This window comes from Ailuropoda melanoleuca, chromosome X, assembly GCF_002007445.2.
Source record: "Ailuropoda melanoleuca isolate Jingjing chromosome X, ASM200744v2, whole genome shotgun sequence".
NCBI classification, from domain to species: Eukaryota; Metazoa; Chordata; class Mammalia; order Carnivora; family Ursidae; genus Ailuropoda; species Ailuropoda melanoleuca.
The window spans coordinates 94,046,890-94,072,416 of record NC_048238.1 but is presented as its reverse complement, the minus strand read 5'-3'; the positions used below and the strand labels follow the sequence as shown (position 1 = coordinate 94,072,416).

The 25,527-nt window shown below is 36.1% G+C and overlaps 1 protein-coding gene across 1 annotated transcript; it reads right to left on the bottom strand.

Moving 5' to 3' along the window:
* Nucleotides 1–18,306: 18,306 nt before the first annotated feature.
* On the bottom strand, nucleotides 18,307–19,245 carry LOC100477332 (olfactory receptor 13H1). The gene has a single exon (XM_002922925.1). The coding sequence runs from the start codon at nucleotides 19,243–19,245 to the stop codon at nucleotides 18,307–18,309; it is 939 nt and encodes a 312-aa protein (XP_002922971.1).
* Nucleotides 19,246–25,527: the final 6,282 nt, after the last annotated feature.

Below are 25,527 nucleotides of genomic sequence, written 5' to 3'. Positions count from 1 at the left end.
GATATTTTTAAAAATTGACTTTTGGTTTACAAATTTACCTCTAAGCACTGCTTTAGTGGCTCCTGCAAATTTTGATAAGTTGTATTTTAATTATAATTCCATTTAAAATATATTCTTACTTCATTTGTATATTTTCTATGACCTTTGGCTTATTTAGAATTATGTTTCTTAATTTCCAAAAATTTGTGTCCTTCCTAGGTATCTTATTATTATTGATAAGTATAATTATTGATAAATTTAATTCTGTTGGTGCTAGAAAACACACTATATGATTTAAATCTTTTAAAATTTATTGTTTTATACTACAGAGCACATACAATTCTAGTGTAAAGAATGTGCATTTATGCATTTATAGGGATTAGTGTTCTATAAATACCAATTAGATCAAGGTATTTATAGTGCTGTACAGATCTTATATTTGTTTGCTAATTGTTTTTGTCTAGTTTTCTTATTAATTGCTGAGAAAGGAGTGTCAAAATCTCCAACCATGATTGTGAAACTGTCCATTTCTCCCTTCGATTTTGTCAAATTTTACTTCGGGTATTTTGAAATTCCACTATTAGGCGCATATATATTTATGATTGCTATTTCTTCCTAATTAATTGAGGCTGTTAGTGTTATGAAATACCTTTATCTCTGTTAACACTTTTTGTCTTTAAATCTGTTTTATCTGGTATTATTATAGCCACTCTAGTTTTCTTATCTTTATTTTTGTCTTTATATGCTTTTATAGCCATTTACTTTAAACCTGTCTTTGTCTATATATTTAAGGTGCTTCTCTTATAAACAAAATATATTTGGGTTTTGCTTCTTCTATTCTGAAAATCACTGCAATTTAATTTGAGTGTTTAATACTTAAGTGCTTAATGTAATTATTGATATTGATATGTAGCTCATCTTATTATTTCATTGTTATTTTGTCACCTTTTAAAAATTCTTTTCCCTTTGGTCCTCTTTTAGTAAATTTTTTGGAATTATTCAAGTATTTAGCATTCCATTTTTAATTTTGCTTATTGATTTTTTAGCTACATTTCTTTTACTATTTTTAGTGGTTTTTCTAATGCATAGATTCCAACTTTTTAAATAATTTGTATCACACTGTCTCCAACTTTGTTAACCATTTTTTTCTACCATCTCCAAGCCATTGAATTTTCATTTCAAATAGCATACTTTTCAGTTCTAGAATTTCCATTTGATTCTTTTTCATAGTTTCAAATTTCATGTTGGGATACCCATTTGTCTACTCATTTTGGCTACTTTTTCTTTTAAGCCCTTGAACACACTTTTGATAGTTTTAAAAATTATCCTTCCCTGCTAATTCAACATCTGGATGATTATGTTCTCTATTTCTACTCACTTTTTTCTAAAAAGATTTTATTTTATTTATTTGTCAGAGAGAGACAGAGAGCATGAGTAGGGGGAGGGGCAGAGGGAGAAGCAAGGCCCCCCGCTGAGCTAGAAGCCCAATGTGGGACTCCAACCCAGGACCCCGGGATCATGACCTGAGCCAAAGGCAGATGCTTAACCAACTGAGCCACCCAGACATCCCTCTACTCATTTTTTCTTATAAATTCGTGTTACATTTCTCTCTTTTTTTACATATCTAGCAATATTTGATTGCATAATGGATACTACTGATGATATTTTATAGAGATTTTTTATTCTCTCATTTTCCTCCTAAGGAGATTTTGATTTTTGTTCTGACAAATTATAAGCTTATTATCTTGAGCTTTTGGAGCTTTCATTTTACTTTGTTAGTTGGAGTCTGATTCTGTATTGCCTTAGTCTTGGGGTAAATCTTTAATCCTTGGACATAGTCTTTATTCCTAAGGCATGGTCCTTTGAGAGTTTTAGTAGAAAGCCCAAGATATTTACAAATGTTTTCTTTTTTTATCATTAATTTTTATTTGTTATAATTTATATTGTTAAAGAGCTGGACAGTTCTTTTCTGCACTCATTCCTTTGTTTTATACAATATAAAAAAAATTCCTGTGACTTTGGGTACTTATACAGCTCTTCCTAATTGCATCTCCCTGCCACCATTGTTTACAGCAAGCCTGAGTCAAAAACAACTGCTTTTTTACAGGCGTTAAGTCTAAATACAATCAGAGCCTCAGTCCTTGACAAGACTCAGCTCTGCAGTTATCCACGAACTGTGTGACATTCATCTGATCACCTGTCTCCCCCAAAGGGCCATTTTCTCATTTCCAACCCCTGAGCAGGTGCTACTTCCTCTTCCAGGAGTTCACCTCCCAGTTATTCCTTCTCATCCTTCACCTGCCCATCCTGACAAGCCACGCTGTTACGTGTCTCCAAGATCATGGACCATCATAGGACTCATTACAATGTGTTTTTACTGCTTCTCTTCCTCTGCTGTGAGACTGTGCTATGAGGCAGAGATCAGATCTGACTTAGTCACGCCTTGCCCCATGCCTGACAGATGATACGTGAACAATGAAAATTTGTTAAAGGAAACAGAGTGACTTCCCCCATCAGTGAAGACCAAGGGCAGGACAGAGCAAGCCTATGCCAACTCGTAAAGACATGATCTCGCTCACGGCATCACTCCATAGCATTGGTAGGATAAAATAGTTGAAAACTATATTCAGTCTGCTGAAGTTTACCTGTCCATTTTTGGAATATTGTGGTTTTTTTAAATTAAAATATTTTTTATTATATTATGTTAGTCACCATACAGTACATCCCTGGTTTTTGATGTAAAGTTCCATGATTCATTAGTTGCGTATAACACCCAGTGCACCATGCAGTACGTGCCTTCCTTAATACCCATCACCAGCCTATCCCATTCCCCCACCTCCCTCCCCTCTGAAGCCCTCAGTTTGTTTCCCAGAGTCCATACTCTCTTATGCTTCTTTCCCCCTTCTGATTACCCCCCTTTCTTTATCCTTTCTTCTCTACCGATCTTCCTAGTTCTTATGTTCCATAAATGAGTGAAACCATATGATAATTGTCTTTCTCTGCTTGACTTATTTTCACTTAGCATTATCTCCTCCAGTGCCATCTATGTTGCAGCAAATGTTGAGAATTCGTTCTTTCTGATAGCTGAGTAATATTCCATTGTATATATGGACCACATCTTCTTAATCCAGTCATCTGTTGAAGGGCATCTCGGCTCCTTCCACAATTTAGCTATTGTGGACAATGCTGCTGTGAACATTGGGGTGCTTATGGCCCTTCTCTTCACTACGTCTGTATCTTTGGGGTAAATACCTAGTATTGCAATGGCTGGATCATAGGGTAGCTCCACTTTTAACTTTTTAAAGGACTTCCACACTGTTTTCCAGAGTGGCTGTACCAACTTGCATTCCCACCAACAATGTAGGAGGGATCCCCTTTCTCCACATCCTCTCCAACAATTGTTGTTTCTTGCCTTGTCAATTTTTGCCATTCTAACTGGCATAAGGTGGTATCTCAGTGTGGTTTTGATTTGAATTTCCCTGATGGCTAATGATTTTGAACATTTTTTCATGTGTCTGTTAGCCATTTGTATGTCTTCATTGGAAAAGTGTCTGTTCATATCTTCTGCCCATTTTATGATTTGTTTATTTGTTTCTCGTGTATTGAGTTTGAGAAGTTCTTTGTAGACCTTGGATACCAGTCTTTTGTCTGTAGTGTCATTTGCAAATATATTCTCCCATTCCGTGGGCTGCTCTTAGTTTTTTTGACTGTTTCATTGGCTGCGCAGAAGTTTTTATCTTGATGAAGTCCCACAAGTTCATTTTATCTTTTGTTTCTCTTGCCTTTGGAGATGTGTCATGAAAAAAGTTGCTGTGGCTGATGTCGTAGAGGTTGCTGCCTATGCTCTCCTCTAGGATTTTGATGGATTGCTGTCTCACATTGAGGTCTTTCATCCATTTGGAGTTTATCTTTGTGTATGGTGTGAGGAGAGTGGTCAAGTTTCATTCTTTTGCATGTAGCTGTCCAATTTTCCCAGCACCATTTATTGAAGAGACTGTCTTTTTTCCACCGGAAGTTTTTTTCCTGCTTTGTCAAAGATTAGTTGACCATAGAGCCAAGGGTCCATATCTGGGTTCTCTATTCTGTTCCATTGGTCTATGTGTCTGTTCTTGTGCCAGCACCATGCTGTCTTTGTGATCACAGCTTTGTAGTATAGCTTGAAATCCGGCATTGTGATGCCCCCAGCTTTGTTTTTCCTTTTCAACAGTTCCTTGGCGATGGGGCCTTTTCTGGTTCCACACAAATTTAAGGGCTGTTTGTTCCAGTTCTTTGAAAAATGTCATTGATATTTTGATTGGAATGGCATTGAAAGTGTAGTAGGTTTCTTATTATTTTTTTCTATAAATACACAGTTCAGGGGTCATTTAAGTATTTAATGGGCGTTTGTACATAAAAATTGGGACTCGTCTGTCCATGACTCTCTTATTTTAGGGATTTTTCCTTCAATTTCTAGCCTCCCTGCCAAGTCCCAAATCTATCCTCTGATACCTCAGGCCAGATTCCAAATTGTTTCTTTTTAAAAAAAAATATTCAAAAGAAAAATAATAATCTTTGTATGACATATCTCACAGGATAAAATGTGCAGATGCGTTTATAAAGAAAAGTGAGAATGTACAGTTATTTGTAGTTTCTAATATAACACATATCTCAGTCTCTGGAGGTGGGTCTGAGTAAACTTGGGAACAATAGTAATCTATCTATAAAATGGAAAGTAATGTCTATCTGAATTTTACTTCATAGAAAATGCTACCTTTCTGGTCAGTCCTCTGTTCTCATTTTACTTGACCCATCAGCAGCATTTGGCAGAGATGATCATTCTCTTCTTGATACCGTTTGCTTTTTTTTTGTTTTCTAAGATGATGCACTCCCCTGATTTGCTTTATAACTCACTGGCCTCTCTATTTCAATATTTTTTTGCAAGTTCTTTTTTTTTTAAAGATTTTTAAAAGAATATTTGTATGAGAGAGAGAGAGAGAGAGAGAGAAAGAGCATGAGCAGAGGGAAGGGGCAGAGGGGGAGAAGCAGACTCCCTGCTGAGCATGAAGGCCAAGACAGTGGTGGATCGCAGGACCCTGAGATCTTGATCTGAGCCAAAATCAAGAGCTGGCCACTTACCCAACTACGCCACCCAGGCGCACCTTTGCAGGTTCTTTTCTCCATGACCTATCAAGGTTGGAGTTCCTCAGGTCTCAGTTCTTGGATTTTTTTGTCTTTTATAGCTACTTATCTCTTGGTGATCTCCTCCAGTCACATGGCTTTCAATATACTCTATTTGTTAACAATTTCCATTTTTACATTTCCAGTTCACATCTCTCTCCTGAGCTCCAGACTCATGTATTTAACTGAATTGTCTCTTTTTTGTTTAATAGGCATTTCAAAATTAACATGTGAAAAACTGAAATTTTGCTCTCTACACTTCCTCTCTCCACAGTATTCCCTAGTATCCCATATTTCTATTATCCCCTATCTTCAGTTGTTTAGAGCATAAACATTTGAGTCATCCTTAACTCTTTCTTCACATTCCTGTTCAATTCATCATTGAATCCTGGTTACCTTTCTCCTCCAAATATTTCAAAAACCCTGTCACTTCTCACCGCTTTGATTTCCACCTTGTTTAAGCTACCACCGTCTTTTACCTGGGTTTTTGCAATATCCTTCTTTTTTTAAATAATTTTTATTTTGTTATATTAGTCACCATTCAGTACATCCCCAGTTTTTGATGCAATGTTCCATGATTCATTATTTGCATAGAACACCCAGTGCTCCATGCAGTATGTTCCCTCCCTAATACCCTTCTCCAGGCTAGCCCATGCCCTCACCCCCCCAAAACCCTCCATTTGTTTCCTGGAGTCCATAGTCTCTCATGGTTCATCCCCCCTTCTGTTTGCCCCCCCTTCATTCTTCCCTTCCTTCTCCTATTGATCTTCCTATTTCTTATGTTTCACCAATGAGTGAAACCATATAATTGTCTTTCTCTGCTTGGCTTATTTCACTTAGCATAATCTCCTCCAGTCCTGTCCACGTTGCTGCAAATGTGTAATTGTTCTTTCTGATAGCTGAGTAATATTCCATTGTATATATGGACCACATCTTCTTAATCCAGTCATCTGTTGAAGGGCATCTCGGCAATATCCTTCTAAGTAATCTCTATGCTTTTATCCTTGCCCCATTAAAATAAATTTTTCCTGCAACAGTCAGAGTAACCCTTTTAAGATGTAAGTCAGATCACTCCACTACTCAAACTCTTTTAAAGAGTTAGGAATAATTCTAAGAGTATGTTGATGGGCTTTTAAGGTTTAAAGGTGTAATTTGTATGATAACAATATTACAAATGAAGGGGGAAGGAACCAAGTTTTATATAAGAGCAAAGTTTATTTATACTGTTGAAATTTAAGTGTTACCAATCCAAACTACATTGTTATACATTAAAATGTTGATTGTAACCCCTAAAGCCACCATTAAGTGCATTACTCAAAAAAATGTATTAAAAGAAACAATTGATTAAAATGAGATATAAGAAATTTTATGTTTAACACAGAAGAAAACAATAATGCAGGAATAAAGGAACAACTAAGATATAAGTCATAAAGGGGCACCTGGGTGGCATAGTTGTTAAGCGTCTGCCTTTGGCTCAAGGCGTGATCCCGGCATTCTGGGATCGAGCCCCATATCAGGCTCCTCCGCTGGGAGCCTGCTTCTTCCTCTCCCACTCCCCCTGCTTGTGTTCCCTCTCGCTGGCTGTCTCTCTCTCTGTCAAATAAATAAATAAAATCTTTAAAAAAAAGATATAAGTCATAAAGAAAAGAAATAGCAAATGACAGATCTAAGGCTTACCTTATCAATAATAACATTAAATGTGAATGGACCAAACTTGCCATTGAAAAGTCAGAAATTGGCCAAAGGGATTTAAAAAAAATCAAAACATAATCCAACCATATGCTGTCTACAAGAGACTCACTTTAGATTCAAAAACAGATATGTATTGAAAATAAATGTTTGGAAAATATATACACCATACTAATAGTACCCAAAATAGAGCTGCTAAACCTAAACTAATATTAGACAAAGTAGACTTTAAAACAAACATTGTACAAAAAAATAAAATAAAACAAACATTGTTACTATAGACAAAGAAGAACATTTTGTAATGATGAAAGTGTCAATCCATCAAGGAGAAATAACAATTATAAGCATATATACATCTAATAAAAAGTCAAAATTAAGTAAAGACTGAGGACTCCAAAAGAGGAATAGATAGTTCAACAATAATGGTTGGAGACTTCCATACTCTATTTTTGAACATGATAGAAGAACTAGATAAAGATAAACAAGAAAGTAAAAGGCTTGAACAACACTATAAACTAATTGGATCTATCAAGATCTTACTGAACACTGTACTCAACAACAACAGAGTAAACATTTCTCTCATGTGCACATAAAACATTTCCAAAACAGATCATATACTAGGGAATGCAACAATTGTCAATAAATGTAAAACAATTGAAACCATATGAAGTATGTTTATGATCAAGATAGAACAAAATTAGAAATTAATAACAAACTAATCTACTAATATATGGAAATTAAATGCTCTAAATAATCAGTAGGTCAATAACGAAATGAGGTAAATTAGGAAGTACTTTGAAATGAGTGAAAACACAAAAACGCCAAAAATTCATAGATATAGCTAAATCAGTGCTTTAAAAAAGTAATTAGGCATACACATCTATATTAAAAAAGGAAATATTTAAAGTCAGTAACCTAAGCTTTCACATTATGAAACTAGAAAGTGAAGATAAAACTAAACTCAAAACAAGCATTAAGAAACAAACAATAAAGGCTAGAATGAAAATAAATGAAATAGAGAGGAGAAAAATAATAGAGAAATTCACTGAAACCAAATGTTTATTCTTTGGAAAGGTCCAAAAGTTTATAAACTCTTACCTTGATTTACCAGAGAGAGAGAGAGAAAGAGAGAGAGAGAACTCAAATTTCTAAAATCAGGAAAGGAATTATGGAATTTGGGACATCACTGTCAACCTTAGAAACATAAGAATAATTATAAAGGAATACTATTAATAATTGTATGCCAAAAAATTAATAAACTAAATGAAAAGAACAGATTTCAAGAAACACACGAGCTATCTCAAGAAGAAAGAAAATCTGAATAAACAAGTGAAGTGATTGAATTAATAGTCAAAAATCTTTCCACAAAGTAAAAGCCATACCCATATGGATTCACTGCATAATTCTTCCAAACATTTGAAGAATAATCAACACCAATCCTATACAAACTTTTCCAAAAATAGAAGAATAATTCCCCTCCTTCAATAGGGCTAATATTACCCTGAAATCAAAATCAGACAGAAATCACAAGAAAACTACAATCTGGTATCCCTTTTGAATGTAGCTCCAAAATCCTTAAAATATACTAACAAACCAAATTCAGCATTATATATTATATTATATTAACATCATTAAGTGATATTTATCCCAGGAATGCAAGTTTGGCTTAATATCTGAAAATCACTGTAATGCATTAAAAGACAAAAACCACATGGTTATCTAAATGGATACAGTTAAATAATTTGATAAAATCTAATACCCATTCATGATAAAAAATCATGAGGCTGCTAGGAACAAAAGGGTTGTTTCTCAGCCTGATAAAGGCCATCAATGAAAACCATGCAGCTAACATTGTAATTAATGGTGAAACACTGAAAGCTTTCACCCTAAGATCCTGGAAGATGACCAGTGTTTCTACTTTCACTACTTCTATTCAACATTGTACTGTAATTTTTGCCAGGAAAATTAGGCAAGAAAAAGAAACAAAAGCATCCAGATTGGAAAAGAAGTACAGCTTTCTCTATTCATTGAGTCATGATCTTGTATATAGGAAATTCTAAGGAATCCACAGAAAAAAAACCATTAGAACTAATAATCCCTTTCAATAAGTTTTCAAGATATAAGATTTCTATGTGAAATCAATGCTATTTCTATACACTAGCAATGAACAATTAAAAATGAAATTAAGAAAACAATTCCAATAAAATAGAATAAAAAACAAAATACTTAGGAATAAATTTAACAAAAGAATTGCAAGACTTGTTCAATGAAATCTACAAAAAATGTTGAAATAAAGTAAAAAAGACCTATCAACATGATACCACATCAACAAAACAACAGATTAAAAAATCTATGGTGGGGGCGCCTGGGTGGCACAGCGGTTGGGCGTCTGCCTTCGGCTCAGGGCGTGATCCCGGCGTTATGGGATCGAGGCCCCACGTCAGGCTCCTCTGCTGTGAGCCTGCTTCTTCCTCTCCCACTCCCCCTGCTTGTGTTCCCTCTCTCGCTGGCTGTCTCTATCTCTGTCAAATAAATAAATAAAATCTTTAAAAAAAAAAAATCTATGGTGATCTCAATAGATGCAAAAAAGCGTTACACAAAATTCAATATCTTTTCATGATAAAAACTCTCAGCAAACTGTATTTAGAGGGAAGTTACCTCAATATAATAAAGGCCATATATGAAAATCCCACAGCTAACATCATACTCGATGGTGAAAAACTGAGAGCTTTTCCTCTAAGATTAGAAACAAGCTAATGATGCCCAGTCTCACCACTTTTATTCAACCTATTACTGGAATTCCTGGCCACAGCAATCAGACAAGAAAAAGAAATAAAAGGCATATAAATTGTTAAGGAAGAAGTAAAACTTTATTTTTAGATTACATGATACTATACATAGAAACCCCTAAAGACCCCACCAAAACAACTATTAGAAGTAATAAATGAATTCAGTAAAGCTGCAGGTTACAAAATTAATGCACAGAAATTGGTTGTGAATCTATACACTAATAAGAAAGTAGCAGAAAAAGAAATTGAGAAAACAATTCCATTTATGATTACACCAAAAAGAATAAAATACCTAGGAATAAACTTATCCAAGGAGGTGAAAGAAATGTACTCTGAAAACAATAAATCATTGATGAAAGAAATTGAAGACAACACAAACAAACGGAAAGATATCCCATGCTTGCTGTTTATAAGAATTAATATTGTTAAAATTTCCATACTACCCAAAACAATCTACAGATTCAATGCAATTCCTATTAAAATACCAACAGCAGTTTTCACAGAACTAGAACAAATAATCCTAAAATTTTTGTGGAACCACAAAGGACCTCGAATAGCCAAAGCAATCTTGAGAAAGAAGAACAAAGCTGAAGGTATCACAATCCTAGATTTCAAGATATACTGCAAAGCTGTAGTAATGAAAACAGTATACTACTGGCACAAAAATAGACACACAGGTCAGTGAAACAGAATAGAGAGCCCAGAAATAAACCCACATTTATATGTTCAATTAATCTATATGAAAGAAGTAGGAATACACAATGGAGAAAAGACAGTCTCTTCAACAAATGGTGTTGGGAAAACTAGACAGCCACATGCAGAAGAATGGAACTGGACCACTTTCTTACACCATACATAAAAAAAAAAACTCAAAATGAATTAAAGACCTAAATGTGAGACATTAAACCATAAAATTCCTGGGAGAAAACATAAGCAGTAATTTCATTGATATTGGCATTAGCAATGTTTTTCTAGATATGCCTCCTTAGGCAAGGGAAACAAAAGAAAATATACTTTTGGGACTATACCAAAATAAAAAGCTTTGCATAACAGAGGAACCCATCAACAAAACTAAAAGGCAACCTGATGAATGAAAGAAGATATTTGTAAGTGATATATCTGATAAAGGGTTAATATCCAAACTATATAAAGAACTTGCACAACTCAACACCAAAAACCCAAATAATCTGATTAAAATGGTCAGAAAATTTGAAAAGACATTTTCCCAAAGAAGATATACACATGGCCAACGGACACATGAAAAGATGCTCAACATAATTAATTTTCAGGGCAAATCAAAGCCACAGTGTGATATCACACCTGTCAGAATGGCTAGAATAAAAAATATAAGAAATAACAAGTGTTAGCAAGGAAGTGGAGAAATAGGAGCCATTGTGCACTGTTGGTGGGAATGTAAACTGGTGTAGACACTGTAGAAAATGGTATTACAAATAGAAATATTATACGATCCAGTAATTCCACTCGTGAGTATTTACCCAAAGGAAATGAAGACACTAATTCAAAGAGATATATGCACCCTTATGTTTATTGCAGCATTATTTACAATAGCCAAGATAATAGAAGCAACCGAAATATTTATGGATACATGAAGGGATAAAGATGTGGTGTATATATATAATGGAATATTACTCAGCCATAAAAATGAGTGAGATCTTGCCATTTGAGACAACAAGGATGGACCTGAAGGGTATGATGCTAAATGAAATAAGCAGACTGAGAAAGACAACTACCATATGATTTCACTCCTATGTGGAATCTAAATAAAACATGAATAAACAAACTAACAAAAAGCAGAATCAGACCTGTAAATACAGAGGACAAACTGACGGTTGCCAGAGGGGACAGGGGTGGAGGGATGAGAAAATGGGTGAAGGGGAGTGGGAGATACAGGTTTCCAGTTATGGAATGAATAAGTCATGGGAATAAAAGGCACAGAATAAGGAATATAGTCAATGATATTGCAAAAGTATTGTGTGGTGACAGGTGGTGGGTACATTTGTGGTGAGCACAACAAAACATATAGAGAAGTTGAATCCCTGTGTTGTACAACTGAAACTAATGCATTGTGCGTCAACTATACTAAAAAAAAAAAAAAGACTGTGTGGTACTCATATAAGGGTAGGCATATTGACCAATGGAGTAGAATTGAACATCTAGTAATAAACCCATATATTTATAGTTATTTTTGACACAGGTGACAAGACAATTCAGTGGGGAGAATGATAGTCTTTTTTACAAATGGTGTTGGGACAAGTGGATATGCACATGCAAAAAGATGAAATTGAAACCACCCCCCCACCAGACACCATATACAAAAGTTAACTCAGAATGAAGCAAAGTCTTGGGGCACCGGGGTGGCTCGGTTAAGTATCCGACTTTTAGCTCAGCTCAGGTCTTGATCTCAGAGTCTTGAGTTGGAGCCCATGTTGGGTGAGGAGTCTACTTAAAAAAAAAAAAAGGCCGCAGTCCTAATTGTCAGAGTTAAAATTTTGCAACTCTTAGAACAAACGTAGGCATAAGTATTTATGACATAACTATTTTGGTATGAATATTTGAGACACAGGCGTAAATATTGGGTAGTGATTTCTTAGATATGGTACCAAAATCACAAGCCACACACACACACAAAAACAACAAACTTGACATCAAATTAAAAAGATTTTGTGCTTCAAAGGATACTACTAAGAAACAAAGACAACCCACAGAATGGGAAAAAATATTTTCAAATTAGATATCAAATAAGGATTTATATAAAGAAGTTGTAAAGAGCTTTTACAACTCAATAATAAACAAATAACCCTATCAAAAATGGGGAAAGGATCTGAAAATACATTTCTCCAAAGAAGATAAACAAATGGATAATAAGCACATAAAAAGATGCTGGCTAACTGAACATAATAAAACTAAAACTAAAACAAAAGATGCACAACATCATTAGTTATTAGGAAAATGCAAGTCAAAATCACAATGAGATACCAATTTTAGTCCACTAAGATGGCTGTAATAAAGTAGGTGAACAACTTGTTGCATTGGCTAAGATGTGGGGAAATAAGAAACTTCATATTGTTGTGTTATGGGTTTCCATATTTCTCTAGTTTTGCAGATACACGTGTATCTCCATCCTGAAGTTTATTATTTCTGAAAATAAAGAGATAAGGACTGGATGAATATATAAACTTTGGTATATCCATATAATGGAATATGATTCAGCCATAAAACATTAATCAACATAAAAACCTTGAAAACATTATGATAAGTTAAAGAAGCCACAAATTGTATGATTTCACTTAAAATGTCTTGAATAGGGAAATTCATAGAAACAGTACATTTTTGGTTGCTGGAGGCTGGGGGTAAGGAAAAATGGGGAGTAATGGCTAATGTGTACAGGTTTTCTATTTGGGATGACGAAAATGTTCTGGAATCAGATAATAGTGATGATTGCACATTTTCTTCAATGCACTAAATGCCATTGAATTGTGCAACCTAAAATGGTGAAATTCTGGCATGTGAATTATATCCTAATAAAGCTTTTACAAATGCTGAAGTCCTTATAGCACTCAAGAAGTACCTATGCAATTTGATCCCTTGTTCCTCTCTGAGTTCATCAGCTGCTTTTCTCCTTGTGGTTCACTCCTGTCCAGCCGTATAGCTTCCTTGGTGTTCTTCAAACACATGATGCATTCTCCTGTTTTAGCGCCTTTGCCTGGAATATTATTTTCCTGTATATTCACATACTTCTCCCCTCATTGTTCAAATTCCAAATTCTCTTTTTTCAGTTCTTTTTAAAATTTTTTCATTTATTATTTATTTTTTTAATAATATTTTTTATTATGTTAGTCACCATACAGTACATCCCTGGTTTTTGATGTAAAGTTCCATGATTCATTACTTGTGTATAACACCCAGTGCACCATGCAATACGTGCCCTCCTTACTACCCATCACCAGTCTATCCCATTCCCCCACCCCCCTCCCCTCTGAAGCCCTCAGTTTGTTTCTCAGAGTCCATAGTCTCTCATGGTTCATTCCTCCTTCTGTTTACCCCCCCTTTCTTCTTCCCTTTCTTCTCCTACCGATCTTCCTACTTCTTATGTTCCATAAATGAGTGAAACCATATGATAATTGTCTTTCTCTGCTTGACTTATTTCGCTTAGCATTATCTCCTCCAGTCCCAGTTAGAGCTTTTCTGATCACCCTATTTAAAATTGAAGTGCCTATCTTATCTTTCCTTGTCCCTGTTACCATGCTTTATTTTTTAGAAACATACCATGTGATTTATGTTTATGGGTTATGTTCCTGCACTATAACATAAGCCTCATGAGTATGGAGATATTTTTACTCATTGATGTATCCCAAAAGCCTAGAACAATGCCTAGTACACACAATAAGTTCCTCTCTGTCTCTTTATCTTTCTTTGTATATCTTTATTAAACATACATTTGTGTGTTTGTGTTTACCTGTTGTTGTGGAAGGAAGGAAGGAAGGAAGGAAGGAAGGAAGGAAGGAAGGAAGGAAGGATGTTATACCACCTACCCATCCCTTTGCTCACTTAGCTGTAGCTACACTTGTCTTCTTCTTTTTTTAATTTAAATTCAATTTAGTTAACATATGGTGTATTATTAGTTACAGGGGTAGAATTTAGCGATTCATCAGTTGCATATAACACGCAGTGCTCATTACATCAAGTGCCCTCTTAATGCCCATCACCCCATCCCTCCACTCCCCTCCCCTCCAGCAACCCTCAGTTTGTTTCCTAGAGTTAAGAGTCTCCTTTTTGTTCCTTAAACATGCCCAGTTCTTTCTTCAGGGCCTTTGTATTTTTTCCCTTGTTCTAGTACACTCATTTCCTCAACTCTTCAAACTTCACAATAGCATCTAATGGATCTTCAGTTTCAGTTTAAATATTACTTCTGAGAAATCTTATCTTACCATCTGATTCAAAATAGATCTCACACATCACTCCTGCTTCCTGTTTGTTTCCTTCCGAGTACTTATCATGCTTTTAAAAGTCATTTATTTATATATGTGATAATCTGTTTAATATCTATTTTTCTATTAAAATGTTTAGTACCTAAGGTCAGGAACTTTGTCTTTTTCACTGTGAATTCCCAATGCTAGCAAATTACTTAACACATGAAGATACTCAATTTGTTTTGTTTTGAATAAGGAATAAAAAGAGAAAAAAATGCTAAATAACCTCCAACACTTACAGCCAGAGATACATACAAGCCTGTGTATGCTTTCCATAATTCCAGGTATGGGCTTCGGCCAAGTACAGTGTAATAACATTGCTGCACACAGAATAAACTGGGCATTTCAGTATACAGGCATCTCTGGTGCCAGAGTTATGTAATATTAGTGATGATAAGAATAGTAAAAATAGCTAACATTTTCATTTGCTTCCCATTTGACAATACTATGCTAGCTGTTTTATGTGGTTTATCTTATTTGATCCTCATAGCAACCCTATGAAGTAGAGACTATTATTATTATTGTAAAGACTATTACTATTATTATCAACTGCATAGATGAAGATGAGGGTATCAGAGAGATTAAAGTGATGTGCCCAAGGTTGAAGAGCTAAAAAGTGGTTTTTTTAAATCTTATTTTTAAGTAGGCTCCATGCCTAACATGGGACTTGAACTCACAACTCTGAGGTCAAGAGTCGCATGCTCTACTGACTGAGCCAGGCAGGCACCCCTATGAAGTGGTCTTTTAAATCTCAAACGTCTGAATTCAAACGAGGTCTTTCTAACATAAAGTCTGTGTGTTCATGTCTTTACACATATGTGGGATGGCAAATACTGGTATACGGGGCCATTGACTCAAATATATTAGTGAAAAACTTTATCTGGTGACTATTTTAATCAAAACAACAGTAAAAATATAGCAGGAATAAATGAACAATTTTCTGTGTGCTCCTGTCCATATGATGAACATACAAGATTTAATAGCTCTGCTTTCATGACTTGTAGAAACTCAAGGAACACTTTGCAGATAATTAACTTCATTTTCTCATTACTTAGTACTGGTGTTGACAAATTCACTCAAAACTCAATGATATATTTTTAGCTTTTGAAAAAATATAAATTTCTTTCTTTTGAACACTTCCAGGTGGGCTCTCAAGTGCATTTTCTTCACTCTGCTGCTGCCAGTAAACAGCATGAAGCTCTTTTCTCAGTTATGTCAATTTTAAAGGGGTCAGTTCAACCTTCTAAGATGTCACCTTGTGATTTTGGCATACCTCATGAGAAGATGGTGTGGGGGGAGGCAGAGTTGCCCATTATCAGCTGCAAGTCATAAGTGCTGCTTGGCAGAGATAAGAAACTGAAAGATTTCCTAAGGCATAGGTAGTTCCAAAGCATTTCCTATTTATTATAACTCAAACGTGTTTACTTAGTAATACAAGGGAGATTTGAAGAAGACAATGTTCACGATACACATTTAATAGAAAACCACCTTACACACGCATCTCTGATTAGTTGTTCTTACAATCTCTTACACTTTCTATTTATCCAGTCTTGACTTTGTGTCAGAAATCTTCCCGCAGCTTGTTCTCCATTTCCAGATATAACATATTTCTCTCTAGAGAGAACCCTGTCTAACGTCTTCCTGAGGTAATCAAAAGGGAAGACATTAGTCCACCTAATTTTCTTTTGCAGCTAAAAAAGATCCCTGTTTCTCCCCGATAAATTTCTCTCTGTCAGCAAAAGTCACATCTCATTGCTTGTTCTTCTCTACCTCTCCTTAGTCCCTAATGAAAATGATCAAACTCCAATAATTATTAGGTGCAGTTTTGCTCCTTTTCCCCCCTCCTTTTGAGGAATCACATTTGTTTCTTCCCTCTAGTGTTTGACTTTATCTGCTCACCATGTCTTGTTAGTTAATTATTAGTACCTTCCCTTTTATTTCAGGAGTGCTTTAGGTTAAATGAAAATTATTAGAAATGCCAGAAATAAAACTTACAGAAGAATTTGTTCAAGGTTAAATCGGTAATGGTACAATAAAATTTGCATAACACCATAAATTACCTTTCTAAAGAGTTCTCTGTTGGGGTTCCCACACTTTTATTATTTTTATTTTCATTTACAATAGCCTTCTGTCAACTTGTGTTGTTGACCAATTAGGTATTAATCGCTTGCTTACAGAGTGAAATAGAATGGATCAGACTGGGGATCTGCCTATCAGGATGTATCTGGAAACAGTGGTGGAGTCAATCAATGTCAAAATGATTTGGGGGGCTTTTTATTAGCCACAAGTAACCGACTACAGCATTTTCTGTTTCCAAAATTGGACTGGTTCATTGTCATTTTGACCCAATGACAAAGACCCTGACTCTTAAAATACAAATGATCAATAAACACGGGAAACATTCAACCTCATCTCTAATATGACAACAGTGAGAACCTATTTTTTTCAATCTGACATATTACTGTGAATTAGTCTAAAATGATACAGTTATTATTGGTATAGACTTAAGCAAATGAACACTGATACAATGGGTATGGAAGTTAGAGAGTGGACTGACAGTTTTTTCTTTTTTGGCTGACATGTATTCAGTGTCCACCACATGCCAAGCATGCATTAAAGCTCTTTTCTCAGTTATGCATGCCTCATTTAACATGCATTGCCTCATTTCATTCTCAAAACAACTTAACATGCATTGCCTCATTTCATTAACTTAATGAAACTTAACATGCATTGCCTCATTTCATTCTCAAAACAACTTTGTGGGGTAGGCACTCTTATAATTCCCATTTCACAGATGAGAACATTGAAGCTGAGAGATAGAAAGGAATGAACTAAATCCCACACAACCGTGAGTGGCAGACTTAAATACATGTTTGCTGATTCTAAAACCCATGCAAGCCCCATTGAGTGTGGGGATGATAGGTGATTTTTCCTTTTTTCTCTACCTGCCCCTTGTATTTAAAAACAATGAACACTATAATTTTTATATTCCAAAAATACAGTACACATTTGCTGGTTTTTAAAGGAGTTTTAAAGGAGCTAAATTTGCTGTTTGTGAGGTCCACTTTAGAAGCTGCATGCAATTATCCAGGAGTAGGGTGCGTTGACAGAGAAAATGGGGCCTTATCTACTTATCAAGACATATAATTGTAGGTTCCATAGGGTCATCATTTCTGGCCTTCAGTATCTACACAGTCTTCAAGGGCTTCTTTCTTCATCAGAAGACCTTTTATGTGGAAGTTTAGTAATTTTCTTCTCTACCCACTCACATTCATCACTCTGAAGCTTGGATAATGATATACCTCATACAAAAACCATTGAGAGAATAGTTCTCCATTTTGCAACTTTGTTCTTTCTTTACAAAAGAGATCTTAGAATACTGAAATATTTCTCATTCAGTAAAACAGCATAAAACTACATAGGATTAAAACATACTAATTATTATTTTGTTTCATACACTCCCCCACAAGTCTGTCGTATAATTTATTACTTAAATGGATCTCATTGTAGATGTTTAACATGACTTTTTCAGTGGCGGGATGTTCTTTATCACAGGCCTGGCTTGTTGGAAATAGAGAAAAAATGCATTTGAAACAAGTGACTTTACTAAAATATTGTCTAGTATTTATACCTTGTTATTTTTTACAAGTCCATGTCAACCTGTTGGTCAGATGAACCTCCATGGGATATTCATGTCCTTTTTAGGATTCTTTCTTCTTCATCATTTTTCTTAGGGCATTTTTCACATCTTTATTCCTCAAGGTGTAAATGAAAGGATTCAACATAGGGGTTACAATGCCATAAAATGCAGAGATGACTTTACCGTGGTCCTGGGATTCCCTTGACTGAGGTTTCAGGTACATGTAGATGGCTGCTGCATAAAATATGGTGACGACAGTCAGGTGGGATCCACAGGTGGAGAAAGCTTTGAGCCTGGCTTCTGCAGAGTGGATCCTTAGCACAGCAACCACAATGCAAGTATAGGAGATGAGAATGAAGGTGAAAGGCAGGGGCAGTGTGAAGATGCCAATGACCAGACCCAGAATAAGTCTGGCTGGGCTGTCTGAGCAGGTGAGCTTCAACAGCGCCTGCACCTCACAGGTAAAATGATTGATGACATTGTGTCCACAAAAATGGGCAGGAATTGCAATGATCGGTATTATTGCTAAAAGAAAGGCACTGGCCCAGGTCACTGTGGCCAACTGTATGCAGACTCGGTTGTTCATAATGATGGTGTAACGCAGGGGATTAGAGATTGCAATAAATCTATCATAAGCCATGACAGCAAGGAGCAGACACTCTGTCATCCCCAGAAAAAGAGCAATGGTCATCTGAGCATAACAGCTAGTATAGGAAATGGTGGGGTAGTCTCTTAAACCATTGAACAACAAAAAAGGCACTGAATTGCTAGAGTAGCAGATATCGAGGAAGGACAGGTTGCTTAGGAAAAAATACATAGGGGTATGAAGCTGGCCATCAACTCTAACCATGACAATGATAAGACTGTTACCCACCAATGTGATTAGGTAGACTGCCACCATGGTGCAATAAAAGGCAATCTGGGATTTTGGATGATTGGACAAACCCACCAGGATGAATTCTGTCACTTCACTGCCATTACCAGTAACCAAAATATCCATTTTCTTCAATCTGCTGAGAAAGAAGAAATTCAATTTATTTTAATCTGAGAGACATTTATTGAGGGTCTGCTGTGTGCTCAGTCCTATGTCAGGTGATATTAGGAAAATATGTCTACAAAAGAAATGATATTGTTTGGAAGTTTGTGTTCTAATTTGGGAGATAAAACAGTCATACACATCACAGAATTAATTTGCAAAGTAGTGCAGTCCGTTGTAAGTCTTAATTCCCTCATCTGTAGAATGAGGGGGGTTGGACTCCACCTAAAACATGCTTTGAACCTTCCCTTAAAGAAACCATGCCAATTTACTGCTCAAATATAATTAGACTTGAATCATAAAATTGTTAATTGTTTTCTCCCTGCTACAGATATTAGCCTGAAATTTGTTTTTAGCTAGTTCACATACATGACATAAAATTGTGGCCAGTTCACTTTCATTTCTTCCTCACCCTGCACATCCAATCAATCACTGAGTCCTATTGGTTCCTCCTCCTGAATATATTTTAAATCTACCTATAAATCTCCATATCCACGCCCAACATTTATCTAGTCAGAGCCACCATCCACTAACTGGCCTCCCTACTTCTATTCTTGCCTCTCTCTAGTCTATTCTCCACACAACAGCCAGAGAAACCTTTAACAAACGTACATAATTATCACCATCTTTCCCATGCTTAAAACCACTCTAGGGCTTCCAATTCGCCTTGGAATAAAATCTAACCTGTTTACCATGACCTACAAGACACTAAATGATCTGACCTCAACTTTATCTCGCACTGTCTCTTCTTGTGCTCACCATATTCCAACCATACTGTCTTTATGAAGCACTCTAAGCTCATTCTGACCTCAGAGCTTTTGCACATTGTGTTCTCTCTGCTGGAAAGATTCCTCCTACCCTCTTTGACTGGTGAACTTCTAGTCATCTTTAGTATCTCAGCTAAAAAGAAATTTCATTAGAAAAGCCATACTTAACTGCACAAAAATGAAATCATATCTTTTTTGTTGCAATTGTTCATAGCACTCTAAACTTCTCCTGTGTATCTCTTACTACAGTTTGTATTTATATATTTGTGTAATTATTCGATTTCTGCTCCCTTACTAGATTTTCAACTTTCAGAGGGAAGAGGCCCTGACTGTCCTGTGCACTGCCTTATTTTTACCACCTCATATTGTGCCTGGCATAAACCCACAATATGTGGGTTCAATATGGGTTTGTTGAATGAATCAAGACCAGTTATTTGGCTCTTCTGTCTTCAATGTCATGACTACATTGAATTGGCTGAAGGAAATAAATGTTTGACGGTAAAAAGCCCATGATGAGAAACAGTATCTCACAGTATTCAGTGTTACTAATGGCCTGTTGTTCAGAAATGAACTTTAATGTCTTGTATTTTTTTAGCCCTACAATTTGCTCTTTGCATGGATGGAAGTTGTTATAGTAAAGAAAGAAAATGGGTATTATACTGGAATCTGAAAATAAAAGTATTTTCACACTTTTTTCTCCATCCAAATATTTATTTACTTTGATCTAAATCCATCAAATGTGAATGCTATCACAGACCAGCTCTCTATTAAGGTCAAGATCCTTTTTGGATTGCCTGTAAGACTCCCATCATGTTCTAGCCACAAATGGGAATTTGGGGCATTTGTGGGAGTATCTAGTTTCAGACTCATGAGGCAGGTGTCAAGCCTCGGTGAGTGCAGGCTGTGGATAGGAAGGTTTGTCTTAGGAGCTGGTCAGCAAGAGGGGCTATTCAGGCTCATGACATAGGTAATCTCTTCAGATCTTTTTCTAAGATAGACTCCAGATCTCAGAAGGTACAAGACCTTTATGGACAAGTAATTCAGGAAATAGAGTAACACTTTGTAATAGGATCCTCAGTAGGACCTAGTACAGGATGAGGGGCCTCTGAATAGAAATCAGAGCCAAGGGCAGATAAACCGAAAAAATATTCAACTGCTGCTAAGCTTCTAACTACGGCTGTTCATTTATTACAGGCAGCGATCCTAGGAGGCCCTTGACTACCTCTAATGAGAATTAGAAGGCTTCTTTTTGTTTTATATTCTCCCAGAATTGGGATCAGAAAACAGAATGGATCTGAAAAGGAAAAGTCTTCTTGGAGTAGAGTTATGAGGCTGCGGCTGAAGTCAAGTGATCTTGTCTTTATGCAATGGTGACAACACAACCATAATTTTCTAATAGCATTACAAGAATGGGATTTTCAGGGCCCCAACTTTTTCAAAGGGCACTAAATCTTCACACTAGAATGACAGTATGTTTAATCATGATGCCTTATTTTGATTTACAATCCTCACCATCTTATAGTCCTAACAATCTCAGAACAAATGCCGGTACAAACAGCTGGAAAACAAAGAACACATTTTTGTGCTTACATGATTTGAGTAAATCTCACCAGACTCAGCATATATTTTTTTAATCAGTAATTTTAATCAGTATTTTAACTCTGCATAAGCCAGAATCTTCCTAAATTCTCTAGACATATGTGGAGATACACATATATTCACTGGTTTTTGATCTTTCAGAAATATTTGGGGCACACTTCAAGGCCTTCCTTCACATGGATTTCCCAAAGAAGTCTGTCTTGGTTTCACCTCCCATGCAAGAGCATGCATCTCAGGAAGACTCATTCTATTTTTAATACTAAAATTAAGGGATGCTCGGAGCACCTTCCTTTTTTTCTGGGCTTTTCAGAAAGCTCCCAGAAGCTCAAAATATACTTAATGGAATGGGTAGTACTTACAGAGAGGAATTTCTATTATTCATACCAGGCAGTGTAGAATGGTGGTTAACAGCATGAGTTCTGGATCCAAGTTTGAATCCTGGATCCATCACTGATTCACTGTGTAACATTGGCAATTTGCTTAACTTGTTTACACCTTAGTTTCTTCAATTGTAAGGGTGGGACAATTATAGCATCTATTTCAAAGTGTTTTTGTGCTATATATGTACTAGCTATTATTATTTTTAAACAAGGCCTCACTTGGGAAGTAGCACCCATGGCAATGTGGCCACATTGGTTGTTGGAGGGTGGAAAATAATTCAGTGAACGAAGTGAGAGAAATAAGGCAATATGGTCAGATTATGGTGTGAGCCCTCTGGAGACAGAATTTGCATTTTATTTCTTTAACTCCAGTAGTTGACTTAGTTTCCGACACATGGGAGAAACTTAACAATATTTTTGAAATCAAATTGATTTTACTCACCTGAATAGCAGGGGGAAAAAAGGCCATGGAAACAAAAACAAAACCACTAAGGTCTCTAAGAGTTGTGTTGATATAGCCCCTTATGTGTTGCACGATTATTGGCTCACTGAAGTATTGGAGTCTTTTGAGGGGAGTGACTTACAGGTGTATCTTGAGATCCATATCAAGACTGACCATTCCACAGGTATATGTTGGTTTGTCAAGAGACAAATAGAGCTTCTTTCTTTCTTGCCAGGGCATATGTTCTTTACTTGCTCTTACAATGGATTGTGTCTTGATTCTGCTCAACATTTTAGAATCCAGGGAAGAATATTAAACGTTATCTGCTGGTTCCTTCTGAGTTTATTCATTATTGTTCCAAAGAAGTGATTTCACTGAAGAGACTTTAGGGACCAAGTCCCAAAAAGGCAATTAAATCTCACTGCTGAATTGGAGCTGTATATTCATTTGGGAGTGTTATTTCTAAGTTATTAAAATGCAAGTATCTTTTGTCTACTAATTCCAATAATTCATTAGTGGGACTGTATAACTTTTTTTTAAGATTTTATTTATTTGACAGAGACAGAGACAGCCAGCAAGAGAGGGAACACAAGCAGGGGGAGTGGGAGAGGAAGAAGCAGGCTCATAGTGGAGGAGCCTGACGTGGGGCTCGATCCCATAACACCAGGATCACGCCCTGAGCCAAAGGCGTAGACGCTTAACAGCTGTGCCACCCAGGCGCCCCCTGTATAACTTTTGACTAACACCATCCACTCCACTTCTGCTATCAAGTTACCAAAGAGTAGATCCACCTCTAGAGTGATTATGCAAAGTCCTGTATTTCTTGGGAGGGTTCTCAGCACAGCGACATAAGAAGGCAATGAATGAATGGGGAAGGAGGAGTGACCAAAATCTATTGGGACTCTATAAAAGCTTTCAATTAGACTCAGGTAAATGAAATTCTGTAAACAGTGTTTACTGGAGGTGTTCTCTTCTTCTTTATGTTTTCCTGATGTCTCCTAGCCCATCCCAGCCATCTTTGTTTTGAAGTTTCTGTAAATCCTGCTTTTTCCTAAAAATTTCCTACATTAGTTTTGAATTGCTATGGAAACAAATATAATATTGCATCCTCTCATTCCCTGCTCCATTGATTTACTTTGTCTGTGCACATACCTAATTACAATAGCCTTATTTTATTGATTTCTTGCTTAGTTGTGCTCTGAATATATGATGACTTGTTTATTATTTTTACATGTATCCTTGTTAAATTTTTCAACTTAGGCATTAAGATTCTAGGAGCTAGGAGTGAAGCATCTTTGCTAATAGTCCAGCTGAGTGCCACTCAAAATGTTTGCAAGGGGATAAGGACAGAATTGAGAGTAAACATTTAGTAACTTTTAAAGTGATTTGACATTGCTGTGGCATTTTTATCATATTTTATAAAGTATCAGTCTGTAACAAATGGGAAATTTAAAAGACAGTTGTTCTTTACCACAAATGGTCTAAGAAGTATTTGTTTAGCACTAATTCATTTAACCAATTCTTATTGTACAGATACTGTGTGCCAGAAACTATGCTAGGGAGACAGAGATGAATAAAACAAACTTCCTGCTCTCTATAAGCTTATGATCTAATTGGGAATAAACACTCCAAGGCAACTAACTATAAAACATGAAAGATGTTAAATTTGGGGTTGAGCAAAATGTTATTAAGTGAAAGAAATGGAATTAAGTCACCATCCAGGGTTAAGCAGGATAGGATAAGCCCTGGGGAGGGCTTCACTGAGGCAATGACTCTAGATCTGGCGCTTGGAGGCTGACCGAGATTTTGCCAGGCACTGAAGGCAGGAAGAACAGCATGTATAGTAACATAGATGCATAAAAAGTTTAGAGAAAGAAAGTATTTTTTCCCTGGAGTATGGAGTCTATGGAGATGAAATAGAAAATGAGGATAGAGAGGTAGCAGGGGCCCCAAATAATGTTGTATATTCTATAGGCAATAGGGAGGCTATTGGAAGTTCCTAATCTTGGAGTGGGATTATAAAGAGGGGATTAACATGAAGAGATTTTTTCTCTTTAGAAAAGTCACTCTGGAGACATTCATTGGATGGCTCGTTTAGAGAGAGTCAAGATTGGATTAGAGAAAAAAATGGAGCTTTTTATGGTCATTCTGGTAAGGGTTGATGAGTCCATGAACTAAGATATAAGCATTGAGAACGAAGACAAGGGGATGGATTTGAAAGACATTTCAGAGGAAAAATCAATGAAATTCAGTGAGTGAGTGGTTGTCAAGGGTAAGCGAGAAGAAGATGTAAAGCCTAATGCCGAGGATAATGAAAATGCCATCATATAGCATTTCTAATGTGCTTTTAACTTTGTAACATCTAACATCTATGATCTCATTTGCTCTTTCAACCATTCTGTGGTAGGTTAAGGAACATATTTCCCCCTGTTTGACACATGCAGTCCAGAGAGGTTAAGTGATTCACCCAGAGTTTCATAGCTCATGAATGGCAGAACCCAGACTAGGATCCAGACTTCCTGACACCTAATCACACGTTTTTTCTGACTCCATCATGATGTTGTACTGAAAAAGTGCTTGACCTGCTGTGTACATTTAACCAGAAACAATTACTATGTGTATTCCTGGTGGGAAAAAGAAAAGAGGAGAGAGAGAAGGCACCCAGTGACATGAAAAATAACTACTTCTGAGTCAGTTGAGAATTCTATAATGTTACTAGTAACTCTATGATAACAATAATAAAAAATATGTAATGTTTATTGAGGACTTACTATGTCCCAACCATATTTCTCAGCATTTTATAGAAATCAACTGATTTAATCCTCTTAACAACCCTATGAGGTCAGTCCTATGATTGTTTTTTCAGAATACAATTCTTCTGACACCTAGATGTTCTTTCTGATGGGTGCACTGGAGGAGATAATGCTAAGTGAAATAAGTCAAGCAGAGAAAGACAATTATCATATGGTTTCTCTCATCTATGGAACATAAGAACTAGGAAGATCGGTAGGGGAAGAAAGGGATAAAGAAAAGGGGGGTAATCAGAAGGGGGAATGAA

Bases quoted from the DNA above. Each gene is read 5' to 3' on its own strand.
- LOC100477332 (XM_002922925.1), bottom strand. From the start codon at position 19,245: ATGGATATTTTGGTTACTGGTAATGGCAGTGAAGTGACAGAATTCATC.